This window comes from Rattus rattus, chromosome 16 (genome assembly GCF_011064425.1).
Source record: "Rattus rattus isolate New Zealand chromosome 16, Rrattus_CSIRO_v1, whole genome shotgun sequence".
Lineage (NCBI taxonomy): Eukaryota > Metazoa > Chordata > Mammalia > Rodentia > Muridae > Rattus > Rattus rattus.
The window spans coordinates 42,680,108-42,696,053 of NC_046169.1; the positions used below are offsets into that span (position 1 = coordinate 42,680,108).

Genomic DNA, 15,946 nt, shown 5'->3' on the forward strand with positions numbered 1-15,946 from the left:
TGTATTTGGACCCAGATGTTTGGCCTAGTTTTCTGGAACAGACAAAGGCTCTCCCTCTGCCACACGGTGGTGCTGTGAAGCGTAAGCATCTGGTAGTAAAGACTGGGCAGGTAGCTTCTCGCTCTGCAGGTATGAATGACACCTCTGGCTGTGCTGTACTTGCAGCCTGCTCCAGGCTCTGGGCTGTAGGCCTGGGCACTCAATTCTACCACAGCCATGACAGCCAGTTACAGCTGCAGTGTCTTAAAATGTTATAGACCTGTTCACCACCAGGAAGAGAGGCAGGGGGACCAGTTCAAGGCTAGCCTGGGCTACATGAGACCCTGCCTCAAAACAAAAAAGTAAGGGAGGGAGGGGGACAGAGGGTAGAGTAAGGGAGCACCCTGAGAGGAAGACGTCACCCCCAGTCACCCCCACACATTCTTCACTGCTGTCGCTAGGCAGGCTTCAGCACAGTCCCACCGTGAATGCACAGTGAACTGCATGTACTCAGCCCCAGCAGCACCCACTGGTTAACACTTTGGGGTTTCTATATCGGAGGGCATTTGCAGATGCTCCCTTAAGGCCAGCACTCTGACCTCTTTGGAGTATCAGTGTGCATGTTCGCCAACATGTCAGCAACACATCTGTTTCAAAGTCGTCTTTGCTATTTTCTTTTCTGTTTGCATTTGTTTTGAGACAGAGTCTCGTGTAGCCCTGTGCCAATAAGGCTGACTTTGAACTTCCGAACTCGCCTCTACTTTCCAGTTCTGGGACACAGGCAGTGCTACCCTGCTCTGCTTTTTTCTTAAGGTGGGAGCGGCAGTGGACAGATGGTTGGGTGGTTATAAGTACTTGCTGCTCTCACAGAGGACCCAAGTTCAGTTCCCAGTGTCCACATTAGATGATCCACACCACCTGTCACTTTAGCTCCAGGGGATTCCAACATCCTCTTCTGTCCTCCAAGGCACTGCCACACCCCAATCCACACATATAAATATAATTTTTTCTTCTAAATCTACAAGAACGGGCAGGGTTTTAAAAGCCATTTCTGTTTGTAATAACATTGGTCTCTCTCTCTCTTTTTTTTTTTTTACACATTTTATTTCAAGGGGGAATATTTTGAACATATCTTTTATATTTTTTGAAGATTTATTTATTATATATAAGCACACTGTAGCTGTCTTCAGACACACCAGAAGCGGTCATCAGATCTCATTACAGATGGTTGTGACTCACCATGTGGTTGCTGGGATTTGAACTCAGGTCTTCTGGAAGAGCAGTCAGTGCTCTTAACCTGAGCCATCTCTCCAGCCCTGTATTTTCTAAATAATTGGAAAGGCAGAGCATCCGGCCCCTGGAACACAGCTGGTCTTTCATCTTAGAAACGGTTGGCTAGGCTGAGGGTGGGCAACCGTGACTGCTCTTTGTCCCTGGCTTCTCCCCCTCCAGTCCTGTTCGGAACTTTCGCATCTTTTTTAACTGAAGTTTAGCTGAACAGCCACGCCTTTCACCAGGAAACAGCTGAGATGCGCGAAAAAGCAGGACTGTAAGGTGCTTAGTGACACTGCTGTGGTTCTGCCCCCAGCATCCCCCCCAAGCTGCCTGTGCTGATGGGAGCTGCAGGAACCAGTAAGAGGTGGGTCAGTGTCTGCGGTCCTTCTTGGGCTCTCAACATGATGCTCTCCCCTGCCCCCCAAAAGGCTCAGAGCAGTGGCCAAGCCAAAGATCTTGAACTCACCTGAGAGATGAAATCCCCTGTTCTCTTTGGAAATGGATCTGTCTCTGTCTGTCTCTGTCTCTGTCTCTCTCTGTCTTTCTTACAGTATCAGAAAGCCAGATAGCAAGATGTCAAGCGCCTGCCACTGTCCTCTCCAGCCTTGCTACTGTGCTTTGAGCTCAGTCTAGGGAGCTGTGCATCTGCCTTGTATCCTCTCTGAGCTCAGCCTCAGGAGCTGCACTTCACCTCCTCTCTGCCTTCCTGCTTTGACCGTGTGTGAAAATTTGCATTTTTCCCCTGCAGCGCTTCAAGTCCAGTGCCCATAAGCCTTTCTCGGCATGCACACTCCTTGTGTGACTTCCGCTGTGTTTCTGGTTATAGTCTTCCCTCCTGCCCATCCATCAGCCCTGTGCTTCTGACTCCCTCCTCCCCCCAGCTGTTGTGGGTTGCAGCCTCTGCCGCCTTCTTGATTCTCCAGGCTTTTCTGTCTGAGCGTCTCCTCTGATTTCCTGAATTGCCTCCCTTGGGCCCAGAGTTGACCCATGGCACTTGCAACTTAGAGCTGCAGCCTCCTCCAGGGTTGGGGATCCTTGCAGTTACATATAGAATTTTAAAAAAGGGTGTGTGTGTGTGTGTGTGTGTGTGCGCGCATTTTACGTATGTGGGTGCTTTGTCTGTGTCTGCACACCAGAAGATGGCATCAGATGGTTGTGAGCTGTGTGTGGGTGCTGGGAATTGAACTCAAGACCTTCAGAAGAGCAGTGAGCGCTCTTAACCATTGAGCCATCTCTCTGGTCCCAATATAAGAAAAATTTAAGCCCATATATTCCACTTATTTTGTGGAATTACAGTTTTTTTATGACAGGATTTTTTCTGTTATGTCCTGGAACTAGCTTTTTTGACCAGGCTGGCCTCAAACTCAGATCTCTGCCTGGCTCTGCCTTCCAAGTGCTGGGGCATGCACCACCATGGCCAGCCCAGTTTTATTCTCATGACTTTACTCATAGCTGGTTTTCTGTATCCTACCCATGGGTTCCTCATATATGGGTTCAACCAACCATGAATTGAAAGTTTTGGGAAAGTGCGTCCAGATACGCCCTATGCTGTCCTTACTCCCTGACGACACAGCCCAGCAGATGCAATAGCAAGCTCTTGGGCCAGTGGGTCATCTGCATTTACACTGAGAAAGGCTGACAGGAGGATGTGTCTGGCTTAGGTATGGAGACGTGGAGTTGAGTTTAAGGAGGCTAAGACGGCCACTGTCTTCAACGTTTTTGTTTTATTGGAGCCCACTGTCAGCTTCCACAGGTCTGGAAAGAAGGTGTATACTTGAGACACCCCTACCAGGAGCAGAAGCAAGCTCAGGGTGGCTGGAGGTGTCCATCGACAGTGTGGTGTGTGGTGTGTGCTTTCTCCCGGTGGTGCTGGGGGTGCAAACTGGGGCCTCACACATTCTAGAACAACGCTCTACCAGGACTCTACCCCAGCCCGTATTTTCGTGTTGATTACTTCTGTGTAGGGAACGCACTTGAAACATAGGCTGAAGAGCTGTAGTGCATATGTGTCCCCACTGTGACGACTTGCACGCCACACTGCGACCGTGTGGTGGTGACCAGTGTTCTCTGCTGCTGTCTTGGAGTGAGCGTGTGGTCTGCATATGTGCTATGTTCATGAGACACCCTCCTGCACGTGCATGTGAGGAACGTGGCTTCACTGTTCGGAGGCAGGTTTCCTGTTCACTGGATTGTCTAACCTACGGCACACCCTGGTCTTTCGTCTGTGCAGGGTTATGGGATGAAATCTCTTTATGACAGAACATTTCTCAGCACTGGACTGTCTGTCCACTTCCCTCTCCCCTATGTGAGTTTTGAGACTATGTTGTCAGTGGCAGCCAAATCTAGCTTTTTGCCTTTTTGCCAAGGCCACCGTGAGGCAGCAGGGCTGTTTTTCCTGTTGTCTGTTTCTTTGGGCTGGAGTTTTTGCATCCTCAGATGCAAAAGCATCTGGGACTGGGCTGCGGTGAGCCTTGCTAACAGCATGGACATCAATGTTGTATACATTGCTGCTTAGTATTTCTGCTGTCACCCAGTAGGATGTCACCCCTTCAGTGCCTGTGTTCCCACACCCCGAGCCTCTCCATAGAGGATGGCTTTCTTCCTGAAAAGGCTCCTTCAAAGTCTCTTGAGGTCGTGGGAGGGGGAAATCAGGTGGCTAAAACCTATGTGATGTGTTTCCCCTTCCGAGCAGCCATTCAACGGTAGCCATCTCTGGCTCTCCACTGTAAGTCTGCAGGAGCCAAAGTGTTGGCCATCTAAGGTTCTGTGTGGCTAGAGTGCCCAGGGCAGCTTCCTAAGGTGTGCTCAGGTCTGTGCTCCTTTGTGAACGTGGGTACTCTGGAATTATGGGAAAGGAGTAGAAAGAGACTCAGAGACGGCATTTAAAACTGACAGGCTCATGCTTTAATAGACACTGAATCACAAAGGAAGGGCCAAGCGCCCGCAGCCTCAATAAAAATATGAAGTTCTTTTTACATGGCAAATCTCATAATATAAAAAGTTTAATGCTGTCTGGAAATTGTGTAATTTACAAAAAGAGTCCGTGTAGGCCAAAGGTGGCTAACAATGCATCTAAGGAGAGTGAATGCCAAGGAGGGAGGTGCCCAGGATGGGGGCATGAGTGCTGGCGTGGGCGCTTTCTGAAGGATCCTCTACAAACAGGCCCAGTTCACAGGCCTCGAGTACAGCCAATTCCAACAACAGTGTGTGAGGGGAAGCCGCACTGTTGCATTTGCCCACTTACAAGGTGCTAAGGAACACTGAAGCCACCGTGTGCATGGCCAGGGCAGCTGGACCCTATGGGCAGCACCTCACCACCGATCAGGGTGGACTGATTTTTTTTTTTTTTTTTTTTTAAGGGAGGAAGGTGAGACCTGCACACTGGTGCAGAAACAACGTGTAAGTTTTGGTAGGTGATTTTCTTGGGTGTGTTTACAGTTAGGAGTCATTGCTGGTGAAAACTGGGGCAGCCTACGGCCTTGCTTTGCGGTCTCACCAAGCTCCCCAAGGAAGCCGCTGCTTGTCTGGAGCATGTCTTTGTCTGGTAGAGCCGGGGTAGAACATTTAAGAAAAAATTTATTAAAAACTTTTATTTCCTGAGCTTAAGGGAATTTCTCTACACTACCAGCAGAGGGGAAGCAGAGACCACTTTTGTAACTTTGACTCCTATCTGTCGACTTCTCCCACGGGGGATGAGGAGCCAAGAGCTGGGTAGGGGCCGTCTGCACCAGGTGTGAGCCCTCGAGGCTTCCGGCCCCATGGGCCAGTCGGTCTCCCCTGCTTCCTTGAATACTTCCTGGCCGTGGAACAAAATTTCAGTTGCGTTTTTCTGTTGTGTGCACCAGGAGTTGCCAACCTTCCTTTTTAAGAGGCTGGGTTAACAGGCGACTTCAGGCTTTGTGAACCAAGAGGCAAAAATCAGGACTTCTGCTGTACTCATTAACCATTTTAAAAGGTGAAATCCACCACTGGCTTACGGCCGAAACAAACAAACGGAACTTCAAACTCATTCACCAGCTTAGCTTGTGGGTCACGGTCGCCAACCCCTGACCCATACAGAACTCTGATCAAACAGTCTCATGATTTTTAAGTGTCCTCTTCTCGACGTAGCTGAGAACTTCACTTGACTTTATTCACATGCATGGAGTCGCCAAGACTGACATAAACGATGACTTGGGTCTGCACACCGGTCCCGTTATCTTGCCAACTCTGTTTTCCTTCATTGAAACTTACAAATAAAAAGCATCCCAGGTACTGATTAGCTCTTCTGTGCCGATCAGAAAAACGACAGTGTACCTAGGCGTTCACCAGGGCAGCCTGGGAGTTGTCCTCCATGGCTTAACAACCACACATGGTCTGAGGGGTGGAGGTATTTGCTGATGGTGGGCTGCATCCTGGACAGAGCACAAAGAGCCAGGCTCCTGGGCACTTTGGGGGAGAGGCTGAGGTGGTGGCTGGGAAGGACAGAGCCCAGCCACCCACGTTTGTGTTGAGGTTGAATCTTGGTTGCCGAGGACCTGACTTCTTTGCAAGTGGTATGCACAGTGCTGGGTTTGGTTTTCATTCTGCTACATAGCCAGTTAGCTCCCTGCTAAGCTAAGATAGTACACGCTGCTTCATGAAGTATTTCTCTCCTAGAGCCAGGGCCAGGTCAGAATGTGACAGCCTCCTTATTGTGGTTGTCAGCAAGGTTGTTGGGTCAAATGTAGAATCCTCTACAGCAAGACTCAGTGGAGCATAACATGGAGTCAATTTGCAAAACAGCACACTGAGGCAGAGGTCCGTGAGTGGATAGAGTGAGGTCCTAGCGTGGTGTGTTGGTGCAGGCTGAGGCACACAGATCCCTGCAAATCTGAAAGGCTAGCTTGGGCTGGAGACCCCATAACCAAGAACAAACCCAAGTCAGGGCCTACTCAAGGTCAGAAGTGCCCTTCGGGTCATGATGCCAGCTAGGCCCCCAGACCCCTGTGATGATGGATCTCGGCCCAGATGACTGCTCTCATAGTGAGGAGGGAAGGAGGGTCTCAATCTCAGTGCTCATGGGGAGTATTCCCCTGACCTGGTGGTGCAGCTCAAACTGTTGCAGCATTTGCAAAGACTGACCTGGAGAGTGGCAGCCAGCAGTCACAAGAGACCAGACGGGCTGTGGGGCCTGGTGACCAACTGAGGAGAGAGGTCTGCAGGGAGAAGAGACGCAGCAAGGCAGCTGATGGAGTGGCAGGGGTTCTGGTCTAGCTGGCCAGGGGACTGGATATTTGTTTTTTTGTTATTTTTTTCTCTTTCTCTCTCTCTCTCTTTTTTTTTTTTAAATAAGGAAATTGAATAATTTCAACCATACCACCAGGAAAACTTGATTACTTCTTACGGATGAATATTCAAAATTTGGCATTTAAAATTTCTTGAGCTTTTAAAAATAACAGCTATAAATGCAAAGTACTATTGATAATAAAACCAAGTGTTTATCCATGTACAAAAAAGGTCAGTTATGTTTTAAAAGTACAATGTTGTGTTTTAAACCACAATTGCATAGTTCTAAAATGCCTGGACAAGAGTACAGAATTTTTATTTTTATTATTATTTTTTTTAAGAAAATTCAAGTTTGGCCAGCAGTGGGGTCTAAAGAACCCCTGGCCTAGCTCATGGGGAGCAGCTGGGGATGCAAGCTTTCAACATGAGTTATTGCATTGTGGCTGTGACTTCCGTATCCACCAGAATGGCTACAATTTAATCACAAAGAATTGGCATTTTAAAAACCACAGTTCTCCTTTTGGCTAATGTAACGCATCAGTGCAGAACTTGACTTAGAACATTATTTATCCCACCAGCACCTGGAAGCCCAACAAGAGCTGTCTGTGCTCCTGAGGGAAAGGTATGCATAGAGACTTGGTAGCAAGCCCTGTGCTCTCGCCTCCCACAGGCCCTGCGGCAGGAGCGTCACCGAGACTCGAGACTCGAGACTCGAGCAGGGCAGCAGCAGAGAAGGCACTGCCATTCCCATGCAAGACCTGCTTTTGGTGAATCTGGCCCAGGGGCTACCCTTGAGTACTGCGGTATTTGGCATGGCAGTGACCTTGCCCAGGGGGCCCACCTGTCCGGGGAGAGATGGCATCAGCGGCTGTGTGAGCAGGTGACCGCAAGGGATGAGGGACCCCTGGACTCTGAGTCAGGGTCAAGAAGATGCTCTAACATTTGGAGGAAGGGAAGAGCCTTCCTGGGGGCAGGAATTTGTAACCGTTGGCCAAGGGAAGTCTCAGAGGGCGAGAGGCAGCTGCTGTGGTGCTGCGGCCACTGGCTGTTGTCAGTGTTGCTGCATCCGAACACCAGTGGCCATTGGTGGGAACTTTGGGTGGCACCTCGTCACGCCGCTGCACAGACAGCTCCTTCAGTTCCAGCCTGTCTGCCTCGCCCTCCTCCTTGCCATGGCGAGGGGACAAGTTCAGCAGGCTGAGGACATCTCTTTTGGATGTCAAGGTTCCTGGTGCACCTCGACATATTTTTCGGGGGCCCCTGGGGGGCTGGGGTGTGCTCTGCCAGAGCATCTTGAGGCTGTGCACCGCCTGCACCTTCTCATCGGGGGCATCAGCAGGACTGGAGCGAGCAGAGCCAGCTGAAGAGTAGGAGAGCGCAGGAGATGGCGCACTGCACGCAGGGGATGTGTTCCGGGGGGACTTGGAAATGTGAGCGCTGTACGGAGAGCTGGGGTACTTGAGTCTGAAGAGCGGAGGGTCTGCCGGGGAGACTGGGGTGTCACGGCCGGGCGATGGGTGGCTGCTGCCAGGCGGGCTCAGGCCATCCTTGCCTGACACCTCTGATGCGGCAGGGCTGCTTACCTTGGGAAGGGAAGAGCTCCTGGCTGGGGGCTGTGGTTTGATAGTGAGTGGGGATAGCTGGCTCCTCTGATGAGAGAGGATAGGCTTGCTGAAGGCGCTGGTCTCTGAGGCCCTGAAGACTGTGGTGCTGCTGGGTGCTACCACCCCATCTTCTCGGTCAGGGCTGGCTGGGCCACCGTTCCGCTGAAGGCGCTCTACCGCCAGGAGGTGGCTTTTGGTCTCCTCTAGGATCCTCTGGGCCAGCTCCTGGGGGTCCAGCTTTGGGGTGCTCTCCTCCTGGGACTTCACAGTGCTGTCGGTCTCCGTGCTGGACTGGTCCGACTCACCTGTGTCTGAACTTGCCAGTTTACCCACTTTCTGGAAGGGTGAGTTCGGGCTGGGGATCAGGGTCATCTTCACGGGGGAGTTGGGAGTGCTGACACTGCCCTTGGAGCTGACCGAAAGCCTCACCCCACCTGGTGCCTTGACACAGGGCTGCTTGGGGTCTGGGGAGAAGCGCGCCTTCCCCTCGCCTTGGTAGGTCGCCAGAGGTTCCATGCTGATGATGGAGAACCCCTCGTATTCTTCTTCTTCCTTGCTGGCCCCACGTCTGGCCTGGGGGGACATCTGGCGCCGTGGCAGGGTGGCTCGTTGAGGGTGTGTGCTCTTGGACCTATCATAGTCCTGTCGTCCTCGGGGAACCCCGCTTTCCAGTCCCCCCTCGGGCTTGGAAACAAAACTCATGGAGGAGGCAATTGAGCTGAGGCTGTACACGGAGATGGCGTCCGAGGCGATGCTGTCTGCCCCCGTGGGTGAGAAAGGAGGATGCTGGTAACCCAAGGGCAGAGTGTTGGACACAGACTGTGCAGATGCCAGGGACTCCAGGGAGGATGAGCTGTCCAGGCTGAGGCGCTTGGGGAGCTCGGTGGAATCTAGAACGGAAAGAGCCATTAGGATTTGACAGACTGGCCTTTCCTTCATGAGGCTTCCTAATGCTGGGAGCTAGCTAAGACTTACTACATATGTACAACTTGAACTAACCCCGTCCTCCTGAACAAGAAGTAAAGACCCTACTACTTGCCTAGCCGTGCACCACAGGCTACCACTCAGCTGCCAACTTACTATCCCTGGGAGGACAGCAGGGCCCGGCACAGTCCCATGGACCTCCTCTTACACTGTGTTTATGGCCATGGAGTAGGAATACCCTGACACCATGCCATGTCCCATTAACTCCACTGTCCCTCGTTTTGTCCCCACATTGCTGTCTGTCCCTGAGGTGCTGGCCTCAGGCAAGCTAATGAGCTTGCTGCCTGTATGCCCCAAGGATGAAGCTCTCCAGAGCTAGGAGCTCTGTGGGCCTCTCTTCCAGAAGACAGAGGCATCACTCAACTCTCCTGGAGGGGGACAGGGGAGGAGCTTACCGAAGAGTGACAGTAGGGACTGGAGAGCAAAGTGGGTGGTGCGCCGACTAGCCTGTTTACCGGTTTTCAGGATCACTTCCTCTTGGCCTACTTCGCATAGGTCAAACCCTAGAGGAACACAGAAGATGCATGGTCTCACCATGGGCAGTATGGCAGGGGTGCCAGTGAGTACCCAGCTGAGGTTTCCCAGCTGAGCCATCAGGAGGTCAGGCTGCCTTTCTCAGAAGAGCTACAGGGCACAGCCTCACCTCCTGATGTGGAATGTTGCCTGACTCTTCTGCAGTCTTCTTGGAGTCAGGCTACGTGAGACTGGACACTTAGCCACAGGATGGTTTGCTCAGACTCTCCAGGGCAAAAGTGGCTGCTACGCTTAGCACTGGGGCAGGACTTCAGGTTGGCATCCAGGAAGGAGGCCTCTCTGTGCCTGAGGACAAGGTCTGCCTGCATGCCCTCCATATCTGTTGTCCTTGGGGTCTTGGATGTACTTCTACTAAATGGAAGACTCCCTTTTGTGCCTAAAGGGCTGCCAGGTCCCCCTCCTGTGGGTTTTAATGGGCTTTAGAGTAGCGCAGAGGGCATCTGCTTCCCTGAGTGAGAGGCTGGCTAATGAGTTGTTGATGCTGCAGTTCAATGACTTCAGAGACACCATAGCAGCCACACTGAGGTGGGGGGCATCCCTTGAGCCTAGGAGTTCCAAGTTAGCTGAGCATCACAGAGGCAGCCAGCCAATACTCTCTCAGGCATTGTGGACAGAGACTATCCCGAGAAGAGACCAGCTAAGCTCCCTCCTTGAGACATCACTGAGCCTGCTGGAGATGGTGGGGTAGGGTAGGGCAGGGAAGGAAAGGGCGCTTATATGAGGGTTCCTTACTGGCCTGGAGGCCCTGCCCTGCCCTGCCCGAGGCCTGGTGTGCCCCCTTCTGACTCTACTCTGGTGCTGCTCTTGGTTCTTCTGTCTTGACTACTAGTCACTGAGGTCTGGCCTGGCCACTGTCCCTTCCACCAGCCAGTAGCCCCCTGGACACGTGGTAAAGCTTGTGTGGGTGTTGGTGAGGTCAAGACAGATCAGAGTGGACGCAGTGATGGAGGGAAGGGGGCTACAGCATTAGCATTCTTTGGTTAATAATTTCTACAACACTGGGTCTGACCCAACAGAAAACAGGAGGGAAAACAGAAATTAAGTCCAAGGCGGTTGGTCCTACCGAGAGCTGCCAGGAACTCATGACACCCTGGGAGCCGCCAGAGCTGGACACTCAGGGAGACTGGAATGGGAGCTGAGGCAAAGTCCTGTTCCTTCTCACAGGCCTGCAGCTGAACCAGCACTTGATGGAGCTGAGGGAGGGACAGACAGATGTGAGCATGGGCATGCAGAATTCTGAGCACCCCACCCAAGCTTCATGTCACCTGTCACGTAGCGCTGACCTCTCATGACACCTGCAACCCCTGAGGTCACATCTACTGCAGACCCCACCCTGTGTACACTCACTGCAGCTGCACCCTTAGTCACACCTAGTGTAGCCCCCCATTCACACCTACTGCAGACACCCTGGTCACACCTACTGCAGCCCTCCCCAGTCGCACCCACTACAGATCCCACCCTGTGCACACTCACTGCAGCTGCCCCCTTAGTCACACCTAGTGTAGCCCCCCATTCACACCTACTGCAGACCCCACCCTGTGCACACTCACTGCAGCCCCCCCTTTAGTCACACCTATTGTAGTTCGCCATTCACACTTACTGCAGCCCCCCATGCACACCTACTGCCACCCCTGGTCACACCTACTGCAGCCCCCCTGCACACTTACTGCTGTCCTCCCTGGCCACACCTGCTGCTGGCCGCCTCCCGTCACACCTGCTGCTGCCCCCCCCGCCACACCTATTGCAGGCCCCCCAGTCACACCTACTGCTGTCCCCCTTCCCCCATGCACACCTCCTTCAGCCCCCCCTGGTTATACCTACTGCTGACCTCCCTGGTCACAGCTGCTGCCACCCCTTCACCCCCAGTCACACCTGCTGCTGCCCCCATCCCCCACCTCATGACACCTCCATCAGACCCCCCTGGTCACACCTACTGCCCTCTGCTGGCCATGGGTAGTATGGCAAGGAGCTATGTGGAACAAAGGTGGAGGAGCCTCCGAGGGCCCAAGCTCTGCTTCAGCCTCTGCCTTCCCTAAAGCACAGGAGAGGCTGTGGGATTCGGGGAGGGGAGCTGGGACTGGTTGCCTCTGTTTTGCTCACATGTCTAAAGGTAGGCCATCTTTAGGGTCTGGTATTAGATGGGGAAGATTTGAACACTACATTTTGTGACCGCAACACTCGTGTGACTACTCAGGTGTCAGGTGAACTCTGCTTCTCGGGTAGGGGGTGTTCTCCCTCCCTGTGTTTGTCACTGGTTTTGCCTCTGCTGCTCTAGTGAAACTTGAGGTCAAATCAGGACAGAGTGGAACAGGAAAGGGGTAGCCAGAGCAGAGGTGGGGACAAGCCCCAGCCCAGAGCCCTGTGCCAGTGTGCATGGCATGGCCAGCGAGCTCAGAGCCAGGGTGCTAGGGTGGGCGGGCAGGCGCTCACCTGACAGCAGCCGCTAAGTTAGAGTTGTACTTACCATTCCCACCATATTTTTAACAGCCTTCAGCCAGCAGAGTATGAGAAAAGGAGAGAGAGAGAAAGAGAGAGAGAGAGAGAATTTAGATCCAAGCACAGCAGTTATGCACACAAGCTGATTGCTGCCTTAGGAGGTGCTGCACCAGCCTGGCTCTGACTGGAGAGGAATGAGAGGCAGCAAGGGGAACACAAGAGACGAGCACACAGGAGACACTTCGGCCAGCGTCCAGTTATTCGGGGCTCCACAGTCCCATTGTTCCATAAAAGCAAGAGACAAAGAGCTGGCACTTTGAGGCTCTTGGCTTTGCCCACAGTGTAGGAGTGCAAGTTCTGCATTCCTGTCTGGAGAACACAGAGCTGTGTTCTGGATCTTTGAACATGCAACATTCTAGAAGTATCCTCTGATGCTATTCAGTGAGCAGATGAGGCATGCTAATTATAAAACCAGCGGGAACTCAAGCCAGGTCATTGACTGGTTCTGTGTCTCAGTGATGGTGCCAACAGCCCTGGGGGTGGGGAATCCAGGAGCCACTGAGGGTGTCTACCCTGGCGAAGCTCACATAGGGTACCATACTGCACATGGCTGAGACTGGGTCAATATACTTCAGCAACATGCACTACTGTGCCAAGTTATAGCTTCCAGGATGGCCAGGGACTCTGCTTCCTTGAAGAATGCCATACAGACCCCACACACACACCTGTACGTACACCTGGGTGGACTCTGGATTCTCAGTGGCCAGAAGGAAAGTCGGGGGGACAGAGAAGCTGCTGGGAGTGGGGCTGCTTTTGGAGCTCAGAGTCAGAATTCAAATCCCTGAATTCCACCCACATTTCCTCAAAGCTGCCTCTCCTCTACAAGGCTTTGCCCTCAGGGTCTGACCCAACACTGTGATACTGGTCCATTATCTGGGAGAGCTGGGGGAGGTGGCAGGACACGAGAAGACGGTGAAAGAGGGTTCTGGAGACACCTGGACCAGCAGCAAGGCTGTGAGCCCAGAGATGCTGTCCCAGCCCTTTCTCTTCACACTCCACATTCCTGACAGGCCCACCTGCCCAGCCTGCACCTGGCCCAGCCCACCTGGCCCAGCCTGCACCTGGCCCAGCCTGCACCTGGCCCAGCCTGCACCTGGCGCCTGGCTGTACTCACCCGGCTGATGAGCTGCTCTCCCGTCTCTGAGGCTGTGATGAGCTTGCACAGTGCTTGGAGAGCTGGGTTGGGCAGACCTGAGCCGAGACAGAGGAGCAGGAGTCACCTCCCAGGGAAAGTGTTCCAGGCACTTAGCACTGAGGGCAGTTAGCTACAGGTTGGCCAGGCCAGAGACATGTTCCTGTGTGGCCTGGGACAGGAACACGTGGCCTCCAGAGGAGAGGGACCCTGACACTGTGCTTCACTCTCCCAGTTACGGCTCCAGGATAGCCTGGATCCCAGGTGGTGGTGCACCTACGTCACCCTGGTGGTTCTGTGGTTTTGCCAGAAGCATAGCCACTGATGACAGGATCTGCCCAGGGCCACTTTCATCCCCCGGGACAGGACAGAGCCCAGGTGGGGCCAGCACACCATCATAGACAGGAAGACCGGGTAAGGTGGGTATCAGCCATGCATCCATGGCAGTGTCTCAGGGACCCTGTCACCTCTGGGGATGCTTCTAGGGACAAGACCCAGCATCCTTGTGCCGACTCAGTACACCCCACCCCACCCCACTCCCCGTGCCGTAGCAGCTTACCCAGCAGGGCCTGGAGAGTGCTGCTGCATTGCTGCAACCTGTCGCCTGGGTCTGAGGTTGGAAAGAAGACGGCTGCTGGCAGGCCGCTGGCAGCAGGGTCCAGCCGGAAGCCCACTGCTGTGAGGAGAGCCTGCCACCCAGGGATGCCGCCCACTTTGTTCTCGACGCTCTGCTGAGACGTGTACATGGCGTTGCGCTGTCCATTCTGGATCCGCTGCAGGGACTTCTCCACCTGATGGGGATGAGGCAGAGACCCAGGTCAGCCTGTTCTCCTCCTGGGGCTTTGGGGAAAGTCGGTGTCATGCTGACTACTGCCACCTGGGAAGGCCATTTGGACAGGCCTAAGGACATGATGTCGAGGCCTTATGCATAGGAGGGCGTGACTGCCAAGAGCTGGTCTTCAGAGCTGCAGGGCTAGGGCAAAGGAGGGGTCTTCCCTTCTCCACTCCACAGAAAGCGGCCTCAGTCCAGAGCCTGCTCCAGCCAGAGCCTGCCCAGGCCTATACCCTCACTACCCTGCCAGTGCCTGCCAGTGCCTGCCAGTGCCTGCCAGATCCTCATTTTCTGCACAACTCTCTCAGTGGACACCTGACTCTGTCCTGAGATGTCACAGGCCCCTGAGGCACATGTGTCCCCATAGAGGCTTGCAGACTATCCAGCATGTCACCCGAGGCTTCTCTTAGAGTGAAGCATGAATCCGACATTTTGGGGAAAAGAAGTGTCCATTTACTAAGGGTCAGGAGTGTCTGTCCTTGGGTCTCAGAGGCACATTGCCTCCTGCAGGAGAAACGGGTATTGTTACCAGAAGGGTTATCAGGGGAGCTTGGGGTGTGGTTCTGACTGTTAACCCAAAAGAGGAAAGCAGTAAATATACCCATGGCTGTAGGCCTTGTGAGGCCCTGAGGGTGCCGGCTGGACAGAGACTCCACTGCAGGAAGGGTGACTAGGAGAAGTCTGTGGTAGCATGGAAACAGTGCCTTGGGTGTAGGAGGGACTCAGAAGGGCTCACAGATATGGGGTGACGGAGAAAGCTAATGTCTCAGCATCCTTGAGCCTGGAGTGTCACTGATCACAGCAGCTAGGCTCCCCTAGGTACAGCACCTAAGGTTCAGAAACTCCACACAGACCCAAGCTTGAAGAATGGTGTGTACCTTCTCTTTCACTGATGTGCACAGAGCCCCAGACCCAGGGTGTGGGGCTGATGGGCCTGGCTTGAGTTGTCTCCGTGCGCTAAGATGCCTAGATGGCCTGCCCACCTACTTCCCACTCCCGCAGGGGGGGTCCTCTGAAGCTATGGTGCTTGCTCTAGCCCTGTGAGGTGAGCACAGAAAACTGTGTCCAGGGTTGGGCTGGCATGACTGGAGACTGCTCTCCCTGTTCTCAGCAAAGGGGAAAGATAGGACAAGTTTGTGTCACCGTTTTATTTTGGGGGTAGGCAGTAGTAGTAGTCCGGGTCAACCTTTAACCCCTGATCCTTTCAGCTGTACCTTCTGAATGGCTGCCTTAACTGGTAATTTCTGACTGTACAGGAGCCTTCAGGCCTCATGGACACTGGGGCTGGCCGAGGGCACAACCAGCCCTTTCCTGAATCCAGGGAAAGCCTCTGGTGACGAAGTCTGTCAGCTGCTGGGGTCTTACTGCTGGTCTGGGACTCATCCCGATCATGCACCCTGAGACCTTGAAGAGTCCTCTCACCCCCTCCAGGTAGGGAACTGGGCAGTTGGATCCAGCCACCCCCATCACATGCTGTCCCAGCTGGTTCTCGCTGGCACCTTACCCAAGTTCCCCAGAGGGGCCCCATTGGCCCTTACCAGGTGCAGCAGCACGCGTAGAGCGTCCCGTGCCCGCTCCGGGTGCTGCAGGATCTCCGTGAGCGCCTGGCCGATGAGCGACGAGGGGCTGTTCAGTTTTATGTCGTTCCCGATGAGTGTGAAACCTGAGGACAGCACAGCGGGCTCCTCAGGGGACAGCACTGCCACCCTACCCTGAACATTTCCTCCCAACTGCCCAGCAAGAGAGCCAGCGCTGGTGGGCGTGGGCTCAGTCCCTGGCCTCTTGGGCATCCATGCTCCTGGCTGTCTCTGTGAGCCATGGGAAGGTACTCCAGAGCGGCCCCTGGGCTGGGCAGCCCCAAGC

At 53.7% G+C, this 15,946-nt stretch overlaps 1 protein-coding gene across 1 annotated transcript in view; it reads right to left on the reverse strand.

Moving 5' to 3' along the window:
* Window positions 1-6,521: 6,521 nt before the first annotated feature.
* Ttc28 (tetratricopeptide repeat domain 28) overlaps window positions 6,522-15,946 on the reverse strand; it is a 407,017-nt gene continuing 397,592 nt past the window's right edge. Inside the window, exons 17-23 of the mRNA XM_032886506.1 lie at window positions 15,622-15,746; window positions 13,811-14,042; window positions 13,234-13,310; window positions 12,088-12,111; window positions 10,687-10,816; window positions 9,485-9,592; window positions 6,522-8,995 (exon numbers count right to left, since the gene is read on the reverse strand). Of these exons, the coding sequence (XP_032742397.1) occupies window positions 7,437-8,995; window positions 9,485-9,592; window positions 10,687-10,816; window positions 12,088-12,111; window positions 13,234-13,310; window positions 13,811-14,042; window positions 15,622-15,746 (2,255 nt within the window). The 3' untranslated portion in view covers window positions 6,522-7,436. The remainder of the gene's footprint in view (window positions 8,996-9,484; window positions 9,593-10,686; window positions 10,817-12,087; window positions 12,112-13,233; window positions 13,311-13,810; window positions 14,043-15,621; window positions 15,747-15,946) is intronic.